This window comes from Bufo bufo, chromosome 2, assembly GCF_905171765.1.
Source record: "Bufo bufo chromosome 2, aBufBuf1.1, whole genome shotgun sequence".
In the NCBI taxonomy this organism is placed as follows: Eukaryota; Metazoa; Chordata; class Amphibia; order Anura; family Bufonidae; genus Bufo; species Bufo bufo.
This window is the reverse complement of record NC_053390.1, coordinates 54,247,912-54,274,374: the sequence shown is the minus strand read 5'-3', so window position 1 is coordinate 54,274,374 and position 26,463 is coordinate 54,247,912. Positions and strand designations below refer to the sequence as shown.

General features: G+C 43.5%; 1 protein-coding gene across 1 annotated transcript; it reads left to right on the top strand.

Moving 5' to 3' along the window:
* The first annotated feature begins 10,783 nt into the window (after window positions 1–10,783).
* On the top strand, window positions 10,784–20,798 carry LIPG (lipase G, endothelial type). Its single transcript, XM_040421107.1, has 10 exons — window positions 10,784–11,051; window positions 14,446–14,639; window positions 14,928–15,107; window positions 15,618–15,729; window positions 16,164–16,388; window positions 17,346–17,588; window positions 18,072–18,195; window positions 18,292–18,504; window positions 19,187–19,291; window positions 19,605–20,798. The coding sequence occupies exons 1-10, from the start codon at window positions 10,958–10,960 to the stop codon at window positions 19,615–19,617; spliced, it is 1,503 nt and encodes a 500-aa protein (XP_040277041.1). The 5' UTR covers window positions 10,784–10,957; the 3' UTR covers window positions 19,618–20,798.
* The last annotated feature ends 5,665 nt before the right edge of the window (window positions 20,799–26,463 follow it).

Sequence of the window (26,463 nt, the reverse complement as noted above, 5' to 3'; positions counted from 1 at the left end):
TGCAAACAATGGACTGAGGTAGTGCAGTGGCGCGGCGCAGGACACGGGGTCCCTTAAAGTGAAGGTGTTTTTTGTTGTGACTCCGGTTGCATTTCAGCATTTTGATATTGATGGTCTATCCTCAGGATAGGTCATCGGTTTTAGATCGTTGGGGGATCTGATTTCTGCCACCCGGCTGATCAGCTATTTGAAGAGACCATTGTACTGGGTGAGCACTGCAGCCTCTTCCAAGGCCAGTGATGTTACGTTCATCGGTCACATGACCTATTTGCAGCTCAGCCCCAAAGAAGTGAATGAGGCTGACCTGCAATACCAAGTATAGCCACTATACAATAGATGGCTCTGTGCTTGGTAAACTAAGGAGGCCGCAGAGCTCCAGAGCCTCTTCAAACAGCTGATCGACGCCATTCGTTAGGGGTGTCGGACCCCCATGATCAAATATTGATGATCTATCCCTGTGGATAAGTCATCGATATTAAGCATGTGGAAAACTCCTTTAAACTTTATTGATGATCTACCGTAATTATTTTGCTCGCTGCAGATATACACACATTACAAAATGTTACCTTATAGACCCCCCCTAGCTTCCCCTACAACACTGCTGCAAATAACAAAGAGTTCTGTGGGGTCCTCGATAGCAAACATCAGCCCGGTACTAGAGGGGTTAATGTCCGGCCCTACTGACGTGCCATAAAGCGTAACAGGTTTATTTACCGCTGTGATGGATGCAACAAAGGAATTGAAAAAAAACATATGCTGTATTTTACCATTTTTTTTTTTTTAAAGTCTAAAATATTCACAGGCCAGGAATGAACCGGCAAAGGTTGAGTCATCCTTCAGTGAACTACTCGGAGATAGTTTCAGGCAGTTTGTGGTTACACTCCAGACACAATGCAGGATCTTGGAAGGAACGCTGCATGTTCTTTACCATAGGGAGTAATGAGGAAAGATTTTGGCAAGTGCATGCGAGGATTGCCCTCCTCTCAATGTGGCCTGATGATGAGGGGAGGGCGCAGCAGGGTGTAAGCCCAACCTCCGGGTTACTCTCGGTCATGCACAGCCTGTGTGGAAGCCTCATTATACACATAAAGCAAAGATTTGCCTTTGTTGGTACCTGCAGCTTGTTCTCAGCCTCATCATCATCATCATCATCATTGAATTAGTTATTACGTCTTTTGCTGCCTCAGGCTCATCGGATGATCTGGCAGTATGAATCCCGCTGGGAGTTGTAGTTCCACCACAGCAGCCGGAGGGAACACATATGGAGCATAATTGCTAGGGCTGACAGGGTTTGGTGATGGGACGATGTAAAGGAAGACATAAGATTTCCGCTTGCGGATCCCAATGATCTGGATCCAGGATCTGCTGACAATCTAAGGCTTGGTTCAGTTTCATACCATACATTTGGTGCACATATAGTTATGGGATATGGATACAGATATCAGTAGCACGGCGTGACACTAGTTTATGTCTGCATGGCTGTACCTCAGTATCTCCTAAGGAGGGGCACATGGAGAGGGAGACCCCCTTTATCACACATATGTACCTAGGGGTGCACCTAGCCTTTCTGCTGCCCGAGGCGAAAATTAAAACAGCGCCCCCTATACCAAATTCTCAACCTAACCTCTTCTCTCCTAACATTACATACAGTGCTACAGAACATACAGGGTAAAACAGCGCCCCATACCTCTTACATCCAGTGATGTCTCCTCTGATGTAGATGTTCTCTTTCTTTATCTTCTCTATTCACACCAGACCGCCATGATGATTTCTTTCAGCCATCTCTTCTCTCTGCAGAGTTTGACAGACATCTTAGTTTCCTACTTTTCCATCCTCCTCCCACCTTCTGAACACCCCATCCTGCCACCACCTATACTGTGCCCGCTGTGCCCCCCAATACTGTACTGCAGAAAAAGATAATCCCCCTGAAAATACTGGTACCACACAGATAGTAGATGTCCCTATATGCCCCCATAGTGCTCCTCTCCCCTTTCCCCATATTGGCCAACAGCATAATGTCAAATAAATAAGAATTAAACACATATACTTACCTCCATGTGGTCCTGTACCGTATGCGGCCCGGCTTAGGCTGAGGCGATCACCTCACCACGCTTAATTGGTGATACAGTCCTGTATCTGCCCTAATGAGACTTTTGAGGTCTTCTGGTGCTGGGAGTCACACCGATGCTGTGCCACAAGCTGCTTACCCGGGGACATACACAGATCTTACAGGGCCCCACAGCAAAACTCCCCCCCCCCCAATTTTACATCTTTATTAAAGTAAAAATGGACAGAACAAAATTACAATATAACATTTTTATTATTTTTCCCTACTTATACCCACCCAACACCCAGCCCTCCCTACCTTAGCAATGCATCTCAAAACCTTCTGTCATTCATTTAATAAAGTAATATATTTAATTAAATAATTTAATAAATTAATATAATTTATCAATTAAAATAATTTAATAAAAAATGTAATAAAAATAATAAAACTCTGCCTGTGTTGGAAAAAGTGGAGCAGGTGCTTAATAAATATAGTGCTTATTCTGAACACCATATTTCTCAACTGGCATAATTACATTGATAAATCTACTTCCCTTCACTCAGTCTATCTATCTATCTAATATCTATCTTATATCTATCTATCTATCTATCTATCTATCTATCTATCTATCTTCTATCTATCTATCTATCTATCTATCTTATATCTATCTATCTTTTTTGCACTGTAAATATTTTTTAAGCAGAATTTTTTTTAAACTTGTTCCAGATCAACAGGAGATCTATCAGATTAATGCGGCCCGGCTTACAGAAAGTGTTTGTCACTTACAGAAAGTGTTTGAACTCCCACAACAGGAACAATAAAGCTTGAAAAGCAGATTATGAATTGACAGATTTCACTAATGGTTTATTTCATTTCACTGCCGCTTTATAAAATGCTGATGCTGAGAAAACGTGAATATTTCATAATAAAATTTTCCTTTTTTTTTTTTTTTTAGCAAGGAGCAGAGTCGGCATCAGGACCCGCTGTGATGCTCCCACCTGGCATGGACCACTTCTAATACTCTTGTCTTATGTGGCAGCGGGTTCCTGCACTGCTACCTCCACACTCCATATATTTACTCCCTAAAGTCAGCCATGGTATTGAGTTAGGCTACATTCACATCTGCGCTGGAGACTTCATTAGGGAACGCCTTAGCAGATTAATTCCAGACAGAATGGCGTCATATGCAGCACCATTTTGTCCAGGAAGATGATGGACACCATAACATAAGCCTGACGGACCCCATTAAGCACTGTAGTCAGAGGGGTTCATCAGGCACCATGGGTGTACATCATAACCCGAAAATAAGCCCTACCCCGATAATAAGCCCTAGCGCTATTTTGCATGGTTTTTGGAGTAGACTTAAAATATAAGCCCTACTCCAAAAATAAGCCCTAGATACTGTACAGCTGTATTTTATTTTATATAAAGGGAAGGTGTGGGAAATGTGGGGGCTGCAGCAGCTCAGGAGCGCTCACTAATGGCTCCTGAGCTGCCATGAAACTGTGGGCGGGCAGCGCAGGCTTTAGTGAATTAGCCTTCAGTGAAGCCGTCAGCCCGCGCATACATCGCGGCACTAAGCAGCACCTGACGGGCGCACTTCCCTTCACGTTGGGCGGGCTGGCGGCTTCTCTGTATGCCCTGTACTGCCGCCAGCCCGCACGTTCTTACTTACATGAAGGAGGCAGCAGGGGGATCTGCTTCTCCTCTCTGCTGCCTGGAGGAGCTCCCTACATCTCTCCCGTGCCGTATCTGCCTTCCCTGGTACCGTAGATTGCTGCCTAGGTCCCTTGGGTAAGGACAGCTCAGGGGCAATATATGGTACCAGAATGAAAAATGTGTGGCAACTATCACTATAACCCCCCTCATCCATAGGAATGCACCCATGTACTGCATGGGTGCATTCCTATGGATGAGGGGGGTTATAGTCATATTTAATATAAACCCTGTCCAGGGACTGTTCTATAATTGGCATGTGTCTGTATAAAATATGTTCATGGAGCCAAAATAAGCCCTACCCCAATAATAAGCCCCTGTCTTATTTTCGGAGAAGCCCGGTAAAGTCTTAAACTGGATGTAGACGGCCCAGTATTCAGGCTCATTACTGTCAGGAACGAGCGCTCGTAGGAACGTTCCTTCCAGACAATCTGCCCGTCTAAAAGTGCTGCAGATCACCCGAAGAACAAGTGAAATGCTCGTTCATTGGGTGAAAAGATCAGAGGTGCTGACACCTTAATCATCGTTCCGGGGCAGCAGATTGTATCGTCCGCACCATGCTGCCCAGGAGCAATGATTTTATATGGGGACCAGAGATAGCAGCAGCTAATGCTCATCCTCATACTGTGGAGGTGATTACACTCCAGAAATACATCCAGGCCCCTCTTGATAGATCAGTTAGTTAAACCCTTACACCCAATCAATAAGGTTTATTTCAGATTCCATCAGGAATACATGGCAGTAAATACCCGACATGTCGGATACCTGGTGCATGTAGTTACGGCAGGGTGAGGGGTAATGCGCTCAGTACGCCCCCCTGCTGGGTGTACATCTGGAGAAGGTGTCAGGTTCAATATCAGGGTTAAAATATAGGTGCTGTAAATATGGCGGAGACAGTCTTTAGTTTTGGAAGGACATTCTGGAGTTGAATGACATACAGCGGCAGGAGGAGGACTGCTGAGGTCAGGGGTATGGGGTGTCAGCTGTGGGGCTCACCATGTGATATAACGTCTGTCTCAAGTCCTGCTACCAATCTCCACATGCACATTACAGCTTAGGAAACAGATTTATTTCCAAACGTCAGTAAATGCCTGTACAGCAATGTAACCTTGTAGGAGACTATACCTCTGTATATTCTGGCACCTGATGGCACTTACCTCTGTATGGCTCTCTGTGATATAGGGGGCATGTGGAGTTACAGCTGGGCGATCAAGCTCCTCTAAGACAGTCCTATTACGAAGCCATAGTACAGTCATGTGCAACTGTACTTCAAGGGGAATCATTTTTTAAAAATAGGGTCAGAATGGGACAAAAACTAAAAAAAAAACAGTGCTCACCAATTTATTTATTTTAGGGTACTTTCACACTTGTGGCAGAGGATTCCGGCAGGCAGTTCCGCAATCCTAACGCAAACTGCTGGCATTTGTCAGGCGGATCCGTCTGACAAATGCATTGAAATACCGTATCCGTCTCTCTGGTGTCATCCGGAAAAACGGATCGGGTATTTATTTATTTTTTTGCATTTTTAAAGGTCTGCGCATGCGCAGACCGTAAAACTGGATCCGTTTTGCCGGAACACTTAATGCCGGATCCGGCACTAATACATTTCAATGCATTCCGGCAAGTGTTCAGGATTTTTGGCCGGAGAGAAAACTGCAGCATGCTGCGGTATTTTCTCCGGCCAAAAAGCTTAAGAGGGACTGAACTGATGCATCCTGAACGGATTGCTCTCCATTCAGAATGCATTAGGATAAAACCGATCAGTTTTTTTCCGGTATTGAGCACCTGTGACGGAACTCAACACCGGAAAAGAAAAACGCTAGTGTGAAAGTACCCTTACATGCAAACTCCATACAAATGTTGTTCTCCAGTGCCAGTCCCAGGTTCAACACAGAGGAAATTACTTTGGAACACTTGCTCAGCCAATCAATGCCTAAGGAGGGTCACTGCTCTGGTCAGTGATTGGCTGAGAGGACAGTCCAAGCCATTTCCTGTGTGTCAAGCCCAGGACCAGGAAGTGAGGAGCAGCGGAGACTGTAGCAGCGTCTGGACAGCAGGGTGGAGAATCGGTATTATTTTTAAAATCATCCCTCAGAAAACCCCTTTAATACATTTTCCCCTTTCTCTTAGGAGTCCTGTTATTTTTTGACTGCATTTACATAATGAAACCCAATTGAAACCTGATGGGCACTGTTATAAGTCAATGATCTTCAAAACCATCTTCGGCATAGCTGTCGTATCTCCATTCTGCATAGACGTGTTGGTGATTGTTTCTAGCTAGGTGTGATTGTAAAGGCCATTGGAATTTTTGACGTTCATTTTTTACAATTTGTAATATAAAAAATGTATGCCTGTCATTTTTGCTGGAAGATAAAAAAAAAAGTACCAGTATCTGAAGATTCACGTATTCAAACACCAAAGTACATAGGAATAATGAGGTAGATGAGACAAGTGATGTTAAGAAGATTATGACTGGAGGAGAAAACAAACAGTTGTAGCAGTAAATTGTTGTAGCAGTTATAGATAAGGAGTGTGAAAGTTTTATTGTGCTCTAATATTTATCCAGTGCATGAATGTGATGTACCCAGGGGTTCTAGGAGGCACATTCCTTAAAGGGGTTGTCCGGGTTCAGAGCTGAACCCGGACATACCCTTTTTTTCACCCAGGCAGCCCCCCTGAGGCTAGCATCGGATCATCTCATGCTCCGATGCACTCCCTTGCCCTGCGCTAAATCGCGCAGGGCACGGGCTCTTTTGTTTTCAATAACACACTGCCGGGCGGAAACTTCTGCCCGGCAGTGTGTTCGGTGACGTCACCGGCTCTGATGGGCGGGCTTTAGCTCTTCCCTAGCCGTTTTACTGGCTAGGGCGGTGCTAAATCCCGCCATCGGTGCCGGTGACGTCATCGGGCTTCCTGGCAGCCCCATGGAGAGCCCCGGGACGTCACCGGATCTCCGAAAAATGCCTTTGCCCTGCGCGATTTACCTCAGGGCAAAGGAGAGCTTCGGAGCATGAACTGCTCCGATGCTCAAGTCAGGGGGGCTGCCGGGGTGAAAATGGAGGTATGTCCGGGTTTAGCTCTGAACCCGGACAACCCCTTTAAGAGATGTAGAAGGACATAAATCCACAACATTTCTGCTTTAGTTTACTGCTATAGCTTTTTGTTTACTCCTCCACTCATGATCTGCTTAACCTGTCTCATCTGCCTCACTATTCCTATGGACTTATGTGTATAAATATGTGAGTCTTCAGGTAATGTCTTAAAAGACGCCTGAGGAAGAGGCCCAAGTAGCCTCGAAAGCTTGCAATTGTGTCATCTTTTCAGTTAGCTATTAGAAGGCATCAAACACTGAGGAATCTCAGGGTTTTCTAATCTTTTATTTGCAGGCCTCGTTCACATCTTCATTTGTGGATCCGGCAGGCTGTTCTGACACAGAGGAGCCTGCTGGATCCTCTACTTCACCACCAGATCCCCATTGACTGCAACGGGTTCTGGTGGTGATCCGGCCAATTTCAGGCAAAGATCCACAAACGGATAAGTGAATGAGGCATCACACAGTATACACTACTCACAAAAAGTTAGGGATATTTGACTTTCAGGTGAACTTTATGGAAAACGTAAAAAGTTCCCGCTCCAGTGATATTATATAATGAAAGTCTGGCATTTACATAGAAGCAGAAATGGTGATTTCCTCATCTCAAACAATTTATTGAAATAAAAGCCAACACCAGTGCTGGGTATACCCCCACAAAAATGTCAGTGTCTCAAGAACTTGTCATGTGGCCTGGAGCATCAATTACAGCTTGATGACGGCGTCTCATGCTGTTCACCAGTCAACTTATTGTCTGCTGAGGGACGGCATGCCACTCTTCTTGAAGGGCGGCCCTCAGGTCTTTGAGGTTCTGGGGTACAGAGTTACGAGCCTCTACACGGCGACTCAGCTGATCCCATAGGTTTTCAATGGGATTCAGGTCTGGAGAAGGTGCAGACCACTCCATTTGAGGTCCCCCAGTCTCCAGCAGCTGTTCCCTAATGATGTGACCTTGATGAGCTGGCGCATTGTCGTCCATGAAGATGAAATTAGGCCTGTATTGTTCATGCAGAGGCAAAATGACTGCATTATTGATGTTATTCAAGTAGTATGGGCTTGTCACTGTAACATTCACACAGTGTAGGACAGTTCTGTATTGACTAGACACCTGCCCACACTGTAACACCACCACCACATAGTGCTCTCCTTGACATCTCTAACATGAAGAGCACTGAGGCCCACTGGTCCCTTGTCCAGCGTAGATGCTCCCTGGTCCATGCAAGACGATGACGCCTGTGGTCAGGTACCCTTGCAGGTCATCTAGCACGCAGACCATGCTGATGTAAATGGTTTCGAATCGTCTGACGTGATACTTGGGTGCCTCTCACTTCCCTTAGATGTGCCTGGAGTTGTGTGGCAGTCATCATCTGGTTCCCCGCGGCATTGTTCACAATGAATCGGTCATCAGTGTGGGATGTGACCAAAGGACGTCCACTTCTCTGCCTTTCTGTGACTCTTCCAGTCTCTCTGTATCTATGATACAACCCGCTGATAACACTCTAAGCTCAGTGGCCACTTCCATCTGAGAACATCCTGCTTGAAGCTTCGCAATGGCGAGGTACTGTTGATCAATTGTTAGGTGTTGTCTTGGTCTCATGATGTCAAAATGTGAACAGCATGATGAGGAGGACTGTTTAAATACCAATTCTAATTGAACTAGAAAATTTATAGGGAGATTCATGGATCAAACACCTGTTTTTGCCATTAAGCTCCTTGTTAGGGTACTTTCACACAAGTGGCAGGACGGGTCCGACAGGCTGTTCACCCTGTCTGATCCGTACTGCCGCTATTTCGCCGTGCCGCCGGTCTGCCGCACGGCAGTGCGCGGTGAGAGGCCGCTGGACTAAAAAGTCGGACATGCAGTACTTTTAGTCCGGCAGCCTCTTGCCGTGCTCCGCCGGAGCTCCGCCCCGTCCCCATTATAGTCAATGGAGACGGAGTGGCAGTCCGGCGGCACGGTGAAATAGCGGCAGGACGGTTCCGACAGGGTGAACAGCCTGTCAGATCCGTCCTGCCGCTTGTGTGAAAGTAGCCTTATGGCGTTTTGGCTTTCTGTTTGTGAGAACGGATCAGTTTGGCCCTAATGCATTCTGAATGGAAAAGGATCCGCTCAGAATGCATCAGTTTACCTCCGTCTCCATTCCGCTCTGGAGGCGGACACCAAATCGCTCCCTGCAGCGTTTTTCTGTCCGCTTGATGAAACTGAGCCAAGACGGATCCGTCATAAACTCCATTGAAAGTCAATGGGAGACAGATCATTTTTTTTTTGTGACAGATTGTGTCAGAGAAAACGGATCCGTCCCTTTTGACTTACATTGTGTGCCAGGACGGATCCGTTTTCTCTGACACAATCTGTCACAAAAAAAAACGGATCCGTCTCCCATTGACTTTCAATGGAGTTCATGACGGATCCGTCTTGGCTTTGTTACAGATAATACAAACGGATCCGTTCATGACGGATGCATGCAGTTGTATTAGGCCTCATGCACACGACAGTATTTTTTCACGATCTGCAAAAACGGGGTTCCGTTGTTCCGTGATCCGTGTGTCTTCCTTGATTTTTGGAGGATCACCAGACATGAAAAGTGAAAAAAAAATCTGTCAAGTTTGCCTTGAAAATGATAGGAAAAAAACGTACACGGATCACGGACGCGGATGACAATCTTGTGTGCCTCCGTGTTTTTTCACGGACCCATTGACTTGAATGGGTCCGCGAACCGTTGTCCGTGAAAAAAATAGGACAGGTCATATTTTTTTGACGGACTGGAAACACGGATCGCGGATGACAAACGGTGCATTTTCCGAGTTTTCAACGGACCCATTGAAAGTCAATGGGTCCGCAGAAAATCACGGAAAACGGAACAACGGACACGGAACACAACAACGGTCGTGTGCATGAGGCCTTATTGTAACGCATCCGTTTTTGCAGATCCATGACGGATCCGCCCAAAACGCGGGTGTGAAAGTAGCCTTAGAGAACAGCAAGTTGTTCAAAAAAGTACTGAAACATTGAACAGTTGGACATGTGCATTCAAAAGTTTAGAGAAGGTCACATTAATAAATACTGATTGCACACGAATTTTTTTTTTTCCGTGTCTGTTCTGTATTTTTTTTTGCAGCCCGTATGCAAAACCATTCACTTCAATGGGGCAGCAAAAAAAAGAAAAAAATTTAAATGTTCCATGTCCGCAAAAAAATAAAATATGTTCTATTATTGTCCGCATTACGGACAAGGATAGGACTGTCCTATTATGGTTCCGCAAAACACCAACGGTCGTGTGCATGAGACCTTATGCTGGTATGTCAGCAGAACCACTTATTGCTTTTGGGGATCTGACAGCTGTTTAATTTGAACTGCCCAATAAATCCTTCAGAAATCTCAGACATTGCGCTTTGCATTGAATTTGGCGCATGTGTACTGGGAGGGACACGGGGCCCATAATACATTTTGCTTTGGAGCCCTGTGTAAGCCCCTCCTTACCTACATCAATAGGGATCACCAGTGAAAGCTCTGCACAAACACTGACAGATTTCAGCTCTGACGGCTGCAGGATGGTAAATTCAGCAGCTCACCTGTGGGTTCATTCTATATGCAAGCTGTATAGTGAGGGTTCCCAGCCCAGTCCCCAGGATCGCCCCCTCCCAGTGCCATCTGATGTCACTACATTCCCCATCTGATGTGCTCAGCTGGGTAATGTTACACTGGAACGACACCCATTTTCCAGTCAGCAGACAGGACCGCATTGTTTCCAGTCCTGGAGGTGTGAACACATCCCCATTCTTTTCCATTCATTTTTATGAAACTTTCTGGGCGTGTGGGAGGTGTGACCAATCAGAGCGCAGCACGGGCACCCTCTACAAACAGGCAGCGATCTGCTGATGGGTCACGTGACCCGCGCTGGAATATTAACGGCCGCCGGCTCGATACATTGTATCACTCGTGTTCTAGAGGGATCGCTGCTGATCATCTCAAGGGGAGGGGGGACCGCTGCTGATTATCACAGGGAGCAATCTGCAAAGCTAATAAAGGCATCCCAATACAGATCATTACATCCAAACCCCCCTTTTCCCCCTCCTTGCCCTGGTTCTGGCAGGCAGCAGCTATGCCCCTCTTCTATAGGTTCATGTGGATGTGCCTGGCGCTGGCAGTGCCCCTTGGGGAAGCCTCGGTGCTGGCAGAGGAAGGGCTCTTGAAAGGTGAGTGAGTGGCTCCTTCACTTTGGGATGTTGGATCACCTGTAGAGCCGGGTAGTTAGACTGAGCCCCTATGGAGAGAATGAATGGGGATTACACGGTACACGTGGCTCGTGTCCTGATGATGGATCTCACTTCTGCTTGATGTGAGCAGACACTGGAGTCAGGATCATGGGGGAAAGGATTCCTAGAGCTGGTTACTGGGATTGTGTAGTATCTGGGGTTGTGTATAGCCTTCAGAGCTGGGGGATGTGTGACTGCTGCTAGGAATTACTGCATATGTGATTTATAGGAATTACTGCATATGTAGTGTGTGTACTTGGGATTTGTATGAATTATTCTATGTGCTTTAGATTAGTGTCTGATATCAGTAAATTATCCCCTAGTGTATATGTGTGATGTGTATGAATTATCCTATAAGCATTATCTAAGTGTCTGTGTGATTTCTATGACCTATCCCATATATTACTGTGTATATGGCTATCTCATGACATGCATTGTATTTTGTGTGTATTCACTATGTCTATAATCTCATTACATGCATTGAGATATTTATCTGCTTGTGATTTTTTATTTTTTTTGGAGTAGATCTACACAGTGTCATAGTAGTTATAGATGTGATTGGTATGAATTATTCTTTATGCATTATTTTATTATGTATATCATCTCATGACATGCGTTATTAAAAGTTATTCTAATTTTTGTTATAGTAGATGTGATTGGTATGGATTATTCTGTATGCATTAGATTATATATTGTGTGTGTGTGTGTGTGTATATGTATATGTATATATATATATATATATATATATATACACACACACTCACACACTCCTGCATTATTACAAGTTCATCGGCTTCTGTATCATTGAGCAGATCTGTCACTTGCTTTAAATTGCCCCCCCGCCCCTTCGCAGATCCTCCCCAGCACAGCGCTTCAGGCGCACAGCGCTGCTGCTAATGGTATTACTCCTACTCAGAAGGGAGTTGGGGAAACAATGGGACTCGGAGATGATTAAACCACACGGTGGTGGCCCAGACATCTGAGACCAATCTGGCCTAGAATAAAGCTCCAGAGAATTGACGCTTCCACAGTGTCTTTTTGGATGCACACGGTGCTTTGCATAATAAGACATCTGTGCGACACGTTGCAACAAAGGAGCGATTTGCACTATGCACCTGTAAGTCACGAGCAAAAAAAAAAAAATGCTGGCAGATATGAATGGATGGCATGACTGTTGGGGGCAATTAGAGATTTGGTTGCCAAGTTCAATTATTAAATAGTAGGTGGAGGCAAAAGTTTGACATGAAATGTATCCAGTCGAATGCTTTTTGTATATACTTTGTGGTTATGACAACACTTTTGCAAATGCAAATTTGTGGTTGTCAGGTGATCAGTAAAAGTGGGTCATTCCCTTCTCTCACGGGTTGGTTTCTGTAATGAATGGTTGTCATGTTTCTGTCTGGGTGTGTTAGACATGTCCTAGGCTTTTACATTCCCCCAGCTAAAATGATGGGTTACGTATACAGGAGTGCAGTATCTATAATTTACCTCTAGGGGCAGCAGCGGATGTACTTCTGTTGCTTATGGACACGATCTTCAAATTTAGGATGAATGATTTTTATAGGTTACAATGATACAATAGAAGAGACCGTAATATTTAACCCCAAAACCTGCTAACTAGATGGCTAATAGCATGTACACCCTGTACAGAATTATTAGGCAAATGAGTATTTTGACCACATCATCTTTATGCATGTTGTCTTACTCCAAGCTGTATAGGCTCGAAAGCCTACTACCAATTAAGCATATTAGGTGATGTGCATCTCTGTAATGAGAAGGGGTGTGGTCTAATGACATCAACACCCTATATTAGGTGTGCATAATTATTAGGCAACTTCCTTTCCTTTGGCAAAATGGGTCAAAAGAAGGACTTGACAGGCTCAGAAAAGTCAAAAATAGTGAGATATCTTGCAGAGGGATGCAGCACTCTTAAAATTGCAAAGCTTCTGAAGCGTGATCATCGAACAATCAAGCGTTTCATTCAAAATAGTCAACAGGGTCGCAAGAAGCGTGTGGAAAAACCAAGGCGCAAAATAACTGCCCATGAACAGAGAAAAGTCAAGCGTGCAGCTGCCAAGATGCCACTTGCCACCAGTTTGGCCATATTTCAGAGCTGCAACATCACTGGAGTGCCCAAAAGCACAAGGTGTGCAATACTCAGAGACATGGCCAAGGTAAGAAAGGCTGAAAGACGACCACCACTGAACAAGACACACAAGCTGAAACGTCAAGACTGGGCCAAGAAATATCTCAAGACTGATTTTTCTAAGGTTTTATGGACTGATGAAATGAGAGTGAGTCTTGATGGGCCAGATGGATGGGCCCGTGGCTGGATTGGTAAAGGGCAGAGAGCTCCAGTCCGACTCAGACGCCAGCAAGGTGGAGGTGGAGTACTGGTTTGGGCTGGTATCATCAAAGATGAGCTTGTGTGGCCTTTTCGGGTTGAGGATGGAGTCAAGCTCAACTCCCAGTCCTACTGCCAGTTTCTGGAAGACACCTTCTTCAAGCAGTGGTACAGGAAGAAGTCTGCATCCTTCAAGAAAAACATGATTTTCATGCAGGACAATGCTCCATCACACGCGTCCAAGTACTCCACAGCGTGGCTGGCAAGAAAGGGTATAAAAGAAGAAAATCTAATGACATGGCCTCCTTGTTCACCTGATCTGAACCCCATTGAGAACCTGTGGTCCATCATCAAATGTGAGATTTACAAAGAGGGAAAACAGTACACCTCTCTGAACAGTGTCTGGGAGGCTGTGGTTGCTGCTGCACGCAATGTTGATGGTGAACAGATCAAAACACTGACAGAATCCATGGATGGCAGGCTTTTGAGTGTCCTTGCAAAGAAAGGTGGCTATATTGGTCACTGATTTGTTTTTGTTTTGTTTTTGAATGTCAGAAATGTATATTTGTGAATGTTGAGATGTTATATTGGTTTCACTGGTAAAAATAAATAATTGAAATGGGTATATATTTGTTTTTTGTTAAGTTGCCTAATAATTATGCACAGTAATAGTCACCTGCACACACAGATATCCCCCTAAAATAGCTAAAACTAAAAACTACTTCCTAAAATATTCAGCTTTTGATATTAATGAGTTTTTTGGGTTCATTGAGAACATGGTTGTTGTTCAATAATAAAATTAATCCTCAAAAATACAACTTGCCTAATAATTCTGCACTCCCTGTATAGGGCGAAGGATGCCTGTACCTTCCTGTAGATGGGGAACCAGTGGTCTTTAACTATGTGGAACCTAAAGTTCCACCAGGTCTTACTCCAGTGCAAGGTTTTTGAAACCCCCGTCAGTTTAACGTCTTTGTTCATTGCTTGCAGATGACACAATCGCGAATCTACTGAAAGACGCTGATGAAGACTTGGCACCTAAGAAACCTCAGATACAGTTCAATGCCCACTTCTCTGCCAATCCTGATGAGGGTTGTTACCTAGACCCAGAAAATGACGATTGCCTGCAAGACTGTCACTACAACACATCAGCAAAGACTTTCATTGTCATCCATGGGTGGACGGTATGTTCTCTAGATACCTACTGTATGCTTTAATGCCACCTATAAGATGTATCTGGGGTGTGGTGGAACATGGAGGGTACAAGGACATTGGTTGATTTACTATAATAGTGGGTTAGAATATGTTCTTTTTGAAAGCTAAGACCAAACGAAAAGTGGGCCAATGGGTAATCCATATTACGTGGTAAAAACTTGGGTTCTATGATGGTGAAATTTGTGGACACAGTTGACTTGTAGAGCTTGCCAAGTGTGTCTCCATTCTATTGCTAAATCTCTGTTCTTTGTCTTCAGATGTCTGGACTGTTCGAGAGTTGGCTGCATAAACTAGTGGGGGCCCTTCAGCAGAGGGAGCATCACGCCAACATCATAGTTGTTGACTGGATGTCTCTCGCTCATCAACTCTACCCTGATGCCGTCAATAACACAAAGTTGGTCGGAAAGGAGACTGCTGTTCTAATAGACTGGTTGCAGGTGAGAAGCCTTCACTGTCTGCATGTGGTAGGATCAAAAATATTAGCATCTTCTCTGATGCTCTATGGTTATGATCAAGGTTGTCTATTCTTGGTTGTTGCGACCATAAGATGCCATTGGCATGTACACTGTATTTTTTAGTTTTGTCATATTTTATTTTACTACTATAGCACTCTATGGTAAACGTAGAGCAACCTTTAACTCTGAGGTCTACTAACATACTGTATAAGTCAACTCAACCACATCTGGTATGCAGGCAGAGGATAACTTGAGGCACCTGGGCTCGAAGGCAGAATTTTTAATGGAGCCTCCCACCTATTATGTGTCATTTATAATAATGGTACTGTCTTGAGTGGTAGAGGGGCCTTTGGGTGCCAGGGATTGGGTGTGACTGTTACTTCTGCATCTGAAGTGGCAGTGTCTCCCAGCTGAATAAGTCTTCTCCTGATTCTCTACCAACAGAATTTAATGGTCAGATCTGATAACCAATGCCTGATTATTGTTTTACAGGAGAAAGGAAATATGTCCCTCAAAAACCTCCATCTTATTGGTTACAGTCTTGGTGCACACGTTGCAGGTTTTGCAGGAAATTATGTCAAAGGAACCCTTGGACGCATTACAGGTATGTAAGGTTATATACCCCAAACCCTCAGGGTTCAGTTCTTACCTGAGTGATATGGATTGTTCTTTCATGCCCAGCAAATCTTAATGTTGATCGGAAGAGATTAGACCTTAATACAGGGATTATGGCTGCTAAATATCTTGGGAAAGTAAATATCACCAGAGCTTAGGTGTTTTGTTGACCCAAAGATCGTAATACATGGATGTTGGAGATTTTACCATTACTTGCCTTGAATCTATTAATGGCTTTGCATACATGTATACCATAATAGATGGGTTTTCATGCAGTTTTGGAGATCGGTTTTTTTTTTTTTTAGATCTCTTTACAGGGCTTGTGTAGGTCTTAGGAATGAGAACCACCAGGGACTTTTGTTTGTTTACAGCAATTATCAACTATTAGGAGTGTTAACATCTTCTCCAAAACTTGTGTTTCAGGCTTGGATCCAGCAGGACCAATGTTTGAAGATGCAGAAGCTCACAAACGTCTCTCACCTGATGATGCTGAATTTGTAGATGTTCTTCATACATATACCCGAGAGGCGCTAGGAGTTAGCATTGGCATCAAGATGCCCATTGGCCATATTGACATATATCCCAATGGAGGCGATTATCAGCCAGGCTGTGGCTTATCAGATGTTCTTGGTGCCCTAGCCTATGGAAGTAAGTATAGCACTTATAGTAGTTGTAACAATGTTTTCAGAATTTCTGTATTGAATTCAAGGGGGCTGCCCCCTGTGGATAAACCGTCTCCTATGTACAAGAATATAACTACTATAATACTGCCTCCTATGTACAAGAATATAGCTACTATAATACTGCCTCCTATGTACAAGAATATAACTACTATAATACTGCTCCTATGTACAAGAATATAACTACTATAATACTGCCTCCTATGTACAAGAATATACCTACTATAATACTGCCCCCTATAAACAAGAATATAACTACTATAATACTGCGTCCTATGTATAAGAATATAACTACTATAATACTGCTACTATGTACAAGAATATAACTACTATAATACTGCTCCTATGTACAAGTATATAACTACTATAATACTGCTACTATGTACAAGAATATAACTACTATAATACTGCTCCTATGTACAAGTATATAACTACTATAATACTGCCTCCTATGTACAAGAATATAACTACTATAATACTGCTACTATGTACAAGAATATAACTACTATAATACTGCTCCTATGTACAAGACTATAACTACTATAATACTGCCTCCTATGTACAAGAATATAACTACTATAATACTGCCTCCTATGTACAGGAATATAACTACTATAATACGGCCTCCTATGTACAAGAATATAACTACTATAATACTGCCTCCTATGTACAAGAATATAACTACTATAATACTGCTTCTATGTACAAGAATATAACTACTATAATACTGCTCCTATGTACAAGAATATAACTACTATAATACTGCCTCCTATGTACAAGAATATAACTACTATAATACTGCCTCCTATGTACAGGAATATAACTACTATAATACTGCCTCCTATGTACAGGAATATAACTACTATAATAATGTTCTTCTTTTTGTGAGGACATTGTAACATTGTGATATTTCTTCTCCTCTTAGATATCGGGGATGCTGTAAAGTGTGAACATGAGCGTTCTGTGCACCTTTTTGTGGATTCTCTCATCAATAAAGACAAGGAGAGCTTTGCCTTCCAATGCACTGACTCGAATCGCTTCAAGAAAGGAATCTGCCTGAGCTGTCGCAAGAACCGATGTAATGCCATTGGTTATAATGCCAAGAAAAGCACCAGTAAAAGAAACAGCAAAATGTACCTGAAGACCCGGGCACAGATGCCATACAAAGGTAAGACATAAGAACATAATGTAATAGGTGGTGCGACCAAGGATCCCCAGTGTATGTAGTGCTGTCTGTAATTCTGCATCTTGTGACATCAGGCGAGGGAGGTTACCTCTAGAATAGGGGGTTTGTGAACTTGCTATACGCTACCCATAAAGTGCCATTTGTAGTCTGGGTACAGGGAAGTGCATGCTCGTTCTTGCACCAGTGTAGGCAGGTTGGTGTCTCCCATGCCGATGGATCACCTTGCAACATGGCATTTTTTTTGTGAGGAGATATTGCCATAAGGTGGACAGCAAGGCGTCTGTAAGTTGTATTATGATCAAGAGGGTGATTATAATGGCATGGGACTGCAGATTTGCTACAAATATTCTGGTTTCAAGATTATTTCCTAACTGCCCTTCATTTTAGCCAATTGAATGTTGTCTTTCTTGTAATGTCACCCGTCTGATGTGCTGATGATGTCTACTATAATATTTCCTCTTGCAGTTTTCCACTACCAGCTCAAAATGCATATCTTCAACTACATGTTTGAGCAGGAGACTACTGAACCCACTTTCTCTGTCATCCTGGTTGGAACTTTGAACGACTCCACCCCTCTGCCCTTAAATGCGTAAGTATTGACCAGACATGCAGGATCCATTGTGTTGTCCTACCCAAGCTCCATCCTGTCCGACGCAAGCTTAAACTTTCCACATTGTTTTTTTAGGCCAGAGCAGATTGGATACAATTTCACCAACACTTTCCTGGTGTACAGTGAAGATGATATCGGTGATCTCCTTACTGTCAAACTTAAATGGGAAGGGACCAAACAATCATGGTTCAATTTCTGGTCCTCCAATTACTGGTTTGGGTCCAAAGGCAACGAAAAAGAACTACACATCCGTCGCATCCGCGTGAAGTCTGGAGAAACCCAGCAGAAGTGAGTATCTTGGTTCTTTGTCGGTCTGGGAAGGGTAGAGCTGATCACTTGACCAATTTCAAAAGGGTTGTCTTGAGGAAACAACCCATTTTATTGATATTCATGGCACCCATAAGCATTAGACTTGCATCAGCCAAACCTGTTGGTTTCGGTGAGACCGGCCAACCATCTAATGTGTGTGATATTTCGTCCAGCACTGTTGGGTTAGGAGGATTGTGTATGTTAATCAAAAATCAATAGAGGTAATCCACCATCAGAGGATGAAAGCATTCAGCCACCTAAAACCTAGTAGATAACCATCTTAAAACTACATCTATTAGTGAACCAGTTGATATTGGTCACATCACTTTGAGTCAACCATGACCTCCTATACATGAACAGTTTACCTATTAACAGATGTGACTCATATTTCCCATTGGATCTCGCTTAAACTATCGTTGAGAGGGTCCTGGAGGACCTATACTGTCCATAGACATTAGACACCCACTGGCTATGAGTTTCCTACAGTATCTTACACCGTTTCCTTGATGGTCATGGGTTGAGAACAGAGGGAGCCCTCACATTCTGCTTCACCCTCAGGATCTGGACGGAATTGATTCAATTTTGACATCGGTCGATGTTGCCTGTCTTGTAGTCCATGGTAAATGTTGTATTTATAATATTTTTTTAATTTACTTTGTAGATTTACATTCTGTCTGAAAGAGTTACATAAAAGTGGTATAGCTCCCGGTGGTGAACTGGTGTTTGAAAAATGTAGAGATGGTTGGGAAGTAAAGAGCCACAAACGGTAAGACTTCAACAATGCAAATGAGTATGTTTCCCACCCAATCTCCTGATCAACAGTGTGGCCACTTTGGGGCATGTTTGCAGCCTTCTTACAGGGTCACTGAGTTGTCAGAAAAATGTCCATATGTGAGACATATCAAAAGTTTTGATTGGTGGGGGTCTGAGTGCTGAGACCCCATGGATGAAAATTTTTGATGGTCTCTGACATATCTGAAAACTCTGTGACCCTTTAAAGGGTCCAAAGCTTCCCATGGTTGGCCCAGTCTTTCAACCTGAAGCTGTTCATTGACTCTAATTTATGTTTATTTCACTAGGGTGAACTTATAATGTCACGGATCCATCCGGTGGGTTCTGCAGTCACTGACCCTGACTTTGCATCCAATTGGGGCTCTACATGGAGACATCTGTCTACGAAGCACTGAAAACGATGCTGCTTGTTTTTTATTTATAAAATGAAAAAATCTCGTAGATCCATTAACTGGTTGGCCGTTGGACAGCCTGTGACGATGCAGTCATTGACCTAACAGGGCCCATTTGTTCCACTCTGGTCCTTTCATGGAAACTTTGAAGAAGTTTACATTCCCCTCACCCCTTATACGAACTGTTACGAAGAAGGAAGTTTTTCATGAAAGGATAATTTGGATTAATGAGATTATTATAATCTGCTGCTCATACAAACCTTCTACTAACAGCACCCCCCCGACCTTAATTCCTCTTATACCATTTTCCCCCCTCCCCCAGTTTTTTGTACATGTCTAGAGATTTATATATATTTATATATTTTTATACAGTGTGAGCTGTGGCAAGGACTGTGTGACCGTGTAGTCCCTCTTATTTATAATGGTTCAGTTATTAACATTGTGCATGAAGATCCAGTTGTCAGTATTTTATTCAAAGAGCTGAGCTGTGGTAGTCCAGCCACATGGCGATCCATCCAGTGGGTTTCTTTTCTTTTGCTCCACTCTTTCCTCGTCATATGTGTTAAAGGGATTATCCAGGTTTAGAAAAACATGGCTGCTCCCTTCTAGAAACGGCATCACACCTGTCCATAGGTTGCATTGTGGCTTGGCTCCACCATTGATGTGCAATACCACACAGTCTGTGGACAGGTGTGACGCTTGAGCTGTGTATTTCTAACCCTGTGCAACCCCCTCCATGGCAATCACTGGAATGTTTCAAGGTGGACCCTAAAAGGCCATTTCTTCCCCTATGCACTTCCATAATCCTCCAAGTTGCATCTGCTCCCTTCAACCTTGGTGACATCACTGTGTCTCACTATGAACAATGTACGGCAGAGGCCAGATGAATTGGTGCTTTAGGTTCGGTTCTTATTCCATTCAGAATATGAACTGAGCCTTTAATGTTTCTCAATTTTGATTTTGTTATCTTTTACTGTGCCAGAGGAGTTGGTGCAACATTGTGGACCTGACCCAAAGCTGGTGATGAGCCAAGTCTAATGAGTCTCTAAGCTCCACAGGTCTGGGTAGTCTGTGGTCTTGGAGAGTAGGCACCAGTGTAGTGGGAAGGTCCCAGTCCCATGAGGCTTGTTGATGACCAAGGTGGCATGTTCCTTGGTCAGATACATGAGCGGAGACTTCCCTGCTGTCCATCTGTTGTAAATACCTGTGTATATATATTGTACATAGATTTGCTGCATTGAAATGAATTTTAGTAGGTCACAAGCAGCCATTCCACCTAAGTTAATGTATAGTTGTCATCTACTATGTCTGTCGTGGAAATGTAATTTATGAAATATCAGTGTATATAATGAATTTTTGCAGGATTTGCTATGATGTTGCGTATGCTGTTTTCTTTTTTATTTATTCTGAATTTGTATGTGTAGAAACACCATCTTTTTTTATGAAATTATTTAAAAATCATAAATACAACATTAAAATTTCTCGTATATGACTCTCTTTTTTTTCTGGATATGGTGCAGCATAAGCAACATAGACAAGATGTATGTTACAATTATGGCATCACCAGGTGACCCCACAGAAGTCTTGGGTGAAGCTTTGTGATGTCGTCATTTCACTTGTCCTCTGGAGAAGTCACAGTGCTCTGCTTTATCTCTGATATATGTTGCGTCTATTCCTCATCAGGTAGTATAAAGCTGTCCCAAAACCCTATCCAAAATGGCCCATGTACTCGGAACTTAGGATCCAGAAGGCTGTCTCCAGCCTGTCTAGTTCTAGGTCTTCATAAAGCATGTATGCACAACAATGTAAAATCTATACACAAGTAAAATAGAGAATGGGGAATTAAGGTATGCAGCCATGATTCACAATGGAGGACCCTGATCAGCAAGTCAAGAAGGCTGGAGACATCTGCATATAGCAGGAGGCTTGGTGAACAGGTGCTCGCACTCCTCTAATTCTAGAAGGCCTCTTTCACACGCTAGTAAATCATGGCTGTTTGCATTCTGAGTTCTCTACAGACAGAACATGTACCCATTGATATTAATGTGCTTAGGTTTTTCATGGGTCAGTAGAAGAACCATTGAGACATACACTACTTTGGTCCATGATGTTGGCAAAACCAGTCCATTGAAGTCTGAGTCCGCGAAAACCACTGACACCACATGGATGGTGTCAGTGTTCTGTGACTTTTCACAGGCCATTGGTAGGTGATGCACTGGATACTAAAATGATCTTTCATGGATGGCCAAATTGACCATCCTGTCACGGATGTCATCACTGACATGGCTGTGAGGCCTAGCTCTCATATGCACACCTCTTTTTCCTGCTGTATCAAGGAAGATCCCTGTTCTCCTGATAAGTGCAGGTCCCCACCGATCAAACACAGAACCGCAATCATACACTTGAGATTGCCAACATATAGCGAAAGTTATCTAGAAATAAAAGTCAATGTTGGCCAATCTCATGTTCTCCATGTAGATCTTTTTATTTTATACAGTTGAAGATAGTGTTGTTGGCTTATAAACGGCTAAACATACTCCACTCCAGGTCCGATGCTTCCTGGCTCACCCACCGGTCTCTACCTACTGATCCCTCTCGCCAATCAGTGGTTGAGATGGGTCAACGCTGAGGCCATTGATTAGCACATTACCTGCGTCAAGAAGGACCAGGGAGCAGAAAACCATATACAGTGTCATTATTTTTGCATGAAAATACATGTCAAACTTTGCAATATATATACACACACGAAGGTCCCCTTCTCGTAAGTCTGGCAATCCGGTTCACTTCTGTTTCCGGCGTGGAGGAGAACTGAAGCTAGAAATGATCCTATAGTGGGTTTTTTTTAACTTCTTTTTATTGAAGCACTTTCAAAATATAAAAAAAGGAGAATAAACATCAGTAAAGTCATGGTCATACACCAATTCCATTGAGACCCATCAAAAATCGTGTAACATGTAATAAGTATGCATCCCATGATGGGCACCAGGAGAGAGGGAATGGGATAGAAAAAAAAAGTGGGGGGCAGGATCCCATATATATATATATTTTTTTTATGGTATCGTTCTCATACGTCTGGCCATCAGTTGTGATGTCAGATGGCAAAAAGCGCTTGACAGAAAAACGATGAATGCTCCGTTTTTCTGTCTGGTGCTATCAGTAAATATATGTAATTTCAGCTCTTTGCCTAAAATAGCTGGCTGGACGCAACTGATATATGTGAAGTGAGCCTAAATTCACCTAAAATCTGTCTAGAGCAGGGGCGTTGCTAGGGTCTCAAAAGATCCTGAGCCCAAGCCCCAATGCATATGGCCCAATTCTCTAAGTCGACCAATATTCCTCTGTTTACTGTCCTCAGAAATTATAATTCCTAAGACCCTCCACCCTACAGTCCCATGTAAATAACATTATTTACCTCCTCCGCCATAGAGTCCCATGTAAATATCATCACATCATCTCTCTAGCCCCCTCCAAAATACAGTCCCATGTAAATAACATTACACTATTTCTCCAGCCCCCTCCAAAATATAGTCCCATGTAAATAACATCACACCATCTCTTTAGCCCCCTCCAAAATACAGTCCCATGTAAATAACATCACCTCCTCCCCAGCCACCTTCAACATACAGTCCCATGTAAATAATATCACCCCCTCTATATTCAGTCCCATGTAAATAACATCACTCCCCCAGACACCTTCAACATACGGTCCTATGTAAATAAAATCACCTCCAACACACGGTCCCATGTAAGGCTAGTTTCACATTAGCGGCAGGGGAGTCTGGCAGGCTGGAATAGGTTGCCTGCCATCGATCTATTGGCAGTACCCATCCCCCTGTTTAGGGTCTCCTAGGGTTTATAGGAGGCACGAGACACGGGATCGCCCCTATCGGGGCGGCTATTCTGTTTGTAGGTAGGGCCATCTAGTATAGGGTGAAACTAGGGTCAGCTTCCCTTATTTCCATCATTGGTCTATCCGACCCACCCTATACTTAATCGCCCTTATGGGATGGCTATTTTCATTTTATTTATCATTATTTTTTTCTTTTTTGGGTATATATGGGGACAAGTTCTTATTGTAATATACTAATAAAAGTTATGTTTTAGATGGTGGATTTCAGTGACCCCTTGCATTACTATACCACTGTTGATATCTTACCTCAGACGGGTACACGTCTGCTCTGGGAATTTTTTTTAGGCAGGTAATTCGGGCCTGGGGCAAAACATCAGGGGCCCAGGCGCCGAATGTTTTAACTTAGCAACGCCCCTGGTCTAGAGTCCATTTTGGAGAATTCCCGGAGAGTCCCTTTAACACTGTAAGAGTGGCCATACACATTGGTCTAAAAATTGACATATTGGACAAAATGGACAAATTCAATGAAAACAATCGTTTGAAAATTTACAAACAACGATCGTATTAGCTGACCAAGGACAGACTGTCATCTTCTGGAAAGAAACTGTGTTTAAGATTTTTGTCCCAGAGTTTCTAGTCTATGAAAGAGCATTTCCTGAAAGAACATTCATAGAACGTCCCCACACTGTTCCCTGAGACATCTTTTGTCCTCCTGCTCAATGTCATTGAACATGTTTGTCCAGTTTGAATGGCTGTAACGGCCAATATGGACTATGTGTATGACTACATCAGAGGAATGATCGTGCACCAGATGATCATTTGTTCAATGGTTGTTCAACCACTAACCTACTTTTAGCATCTAATGTCTAACTTTAGAGTTCGAGGGGTTGGACCACCATAACCATGAAAAGTGTCTTTATCTAACCTCATAGGCCCTGATTTATCATACCTTCACTCCAAAATTCTGGCAACAAATAGGGCTTTTGCGCAAAATTTAAGCGATTGTGCAAAATTTTGTGATTTTTTTTTGCACTCGTGCTAAGTTAGCGACTTTTTGCATTTTACACCACTCACTCCAGTTTTGTAATGTGGGAGGGAAAGTGGCTATGTTAATGAGTTTCACTCCAGATTTATCATTGAGACTTTTTAAAAAAAAATCTCACTCCAGAAGGAGGGTGGAAGAGGAAAACTGGAGGAGCTTCTCTAGACAAAAGTGTTAGGTCTAAGGATAAGACAAATGTATCAAGTAACATGGGGCTGTTGATAAATGTGGCATAAAGTACTCCAACGCAGACGCAAGCAACACTGATTTCAAATTTTTCCCTCATGATAAATTCACCCCATAGAGTTGAATTGACTGGAAGCGTGCATGACTGCAGGCTTGGAGTGGCCAACAGGGGTACAGGTGAATCCCCCGGAGGGCCCCTGGACAATTAGCAGATTACACAGTAGACTTACTGCACTTTATAAAGCACCTTAACCAGCCTAGGTTCATATAAAAAACTGGGTAGATTATTTAAGTAACTACCCAGCCAATTATTATAGGTGTGTCAAATGGATAAGAAGTCTTATAGGTACAGAGACAGGCCAGACAGTATCATCTTTTCCCAGTAACCCATCTTCTCCAAGTTGCTTCAGGGACTCCCATAATCAATCATCTTGTAGCGTCTTGCTGCTATGTGGGTGGGAAATATTTGAATGTATCTGTATGGCGGGCCCCCGAAAAAAGTTTTACTGATGGTCCCTAGGCAGCCCAGTTTGACACTGCATGACTTATTGTCGATCTAGTCACACAGGGGCCTTGGTTCTCCTGCATTCTCATGATCGGTAGGGGTCCTACTGTTGGTTGATCATACACTTGTCTCCAATCCTGTTGACAGATTATTATTATTATTATTATTTATTATTAAAGCGCCGTTCATTCCATAGCGCTGTACATATGAAAAGGGGTATACATACATAATACAGACAATTGCACTAATCATAAACAAGACAAGTTACAAACTGGTACAGAAGGAGAGAGGGCCCTGCCCGTGAGGGCTTACAATCTACATGGTATGGGAGAAGGACACAGTAGGTGCGGGTGAAGTTGGTCATGGCGGTATAGAGGCAGCAGGGTCACTGGTTGTAGGCTTGTCTGAAGAGGTGGGTTTTCAGGTTTCTTTTGAAGGATTCCACTGTAGGTGAGAGTCTGATATGTTGGGGTAGCGAGTTCCAGAGTATGGGGGATGCGCGGGAGAAATCTTGGAGGCGATTGTGGGAATAGGTGATAAGAGGAGAGGAGAGAAGGAGGTCTTGTGAGGATCGGAGAGTGCGTGTGGGGATGTATCGGGAAAGTAGCTCACAGATGTAGGGAGGGGACAGGTTGTGGACGGCCTTGTATGTATTTGTTAGTATTTTGAACTGAATTCGCTGAGCAATGGGGAACCAGTGAAGGGATTAGCAGAGGGGAGAGGCAGAGGAGTAATAGGGTGAGAGGTGAATTAGTCGGGCAGCAGAGTTGAGGATAGATTGGAGGGGTGCGAGAGTGCTAGATGGAAGGCCACAGAGGAGAGTGTTGCAGTAGTCTAGGCGGGAGATGATGAGGGCATGTACAAGCATTTTCGCAGATTTAAAGTTAAAGAGGACCTTTCACCTGGAAAAACATTGTGAACTAAGTATCCTGACATATACAGCGGCGCCCAGGGATCTCACTGCACTTACTATTATCCCTGGGCGCCGCTCCATTCTCCTGCTATGTCCTCCGGTATGTTCAGTCACTTGGTTATAGTAGGCGGAGACTTGGTTATAGTAGGAGGAGACTGCCCTTGTTCTGTGGGCGTCTCCTCCTCCTAGGCTGTAGCGCTGGCCAATCGCAGCGCAGAGCTCACAGCCTGGGAGTTTTTTTTCTCCTAGGCTCTGAGC

Bases quoted from the DNA above. Each gene is read 5' to 3' on its own strand.
- LIPG (XM_040421107.1), top strand. From the start codon at position 10,958: ATGCCCCTCTTCTATAGGTTCATGTGGATGTGCCTGGCGCTGGCAGTG. The intron at 15,730-16,163 runs GTATGTAAGGTT...CTTGTGTTTCAG, and splicing joins AACCCTTGGACGCATTACAG to GCTTGGATCCAGCAGGACCA. The intron at 18,505-19,186 runs GTGAGTATCTTG...TTTACTTTGTAG, and splicing joins TCTGGAGAAACCCAGCAGAA to ATTTACATTCTGTCTGAAAG.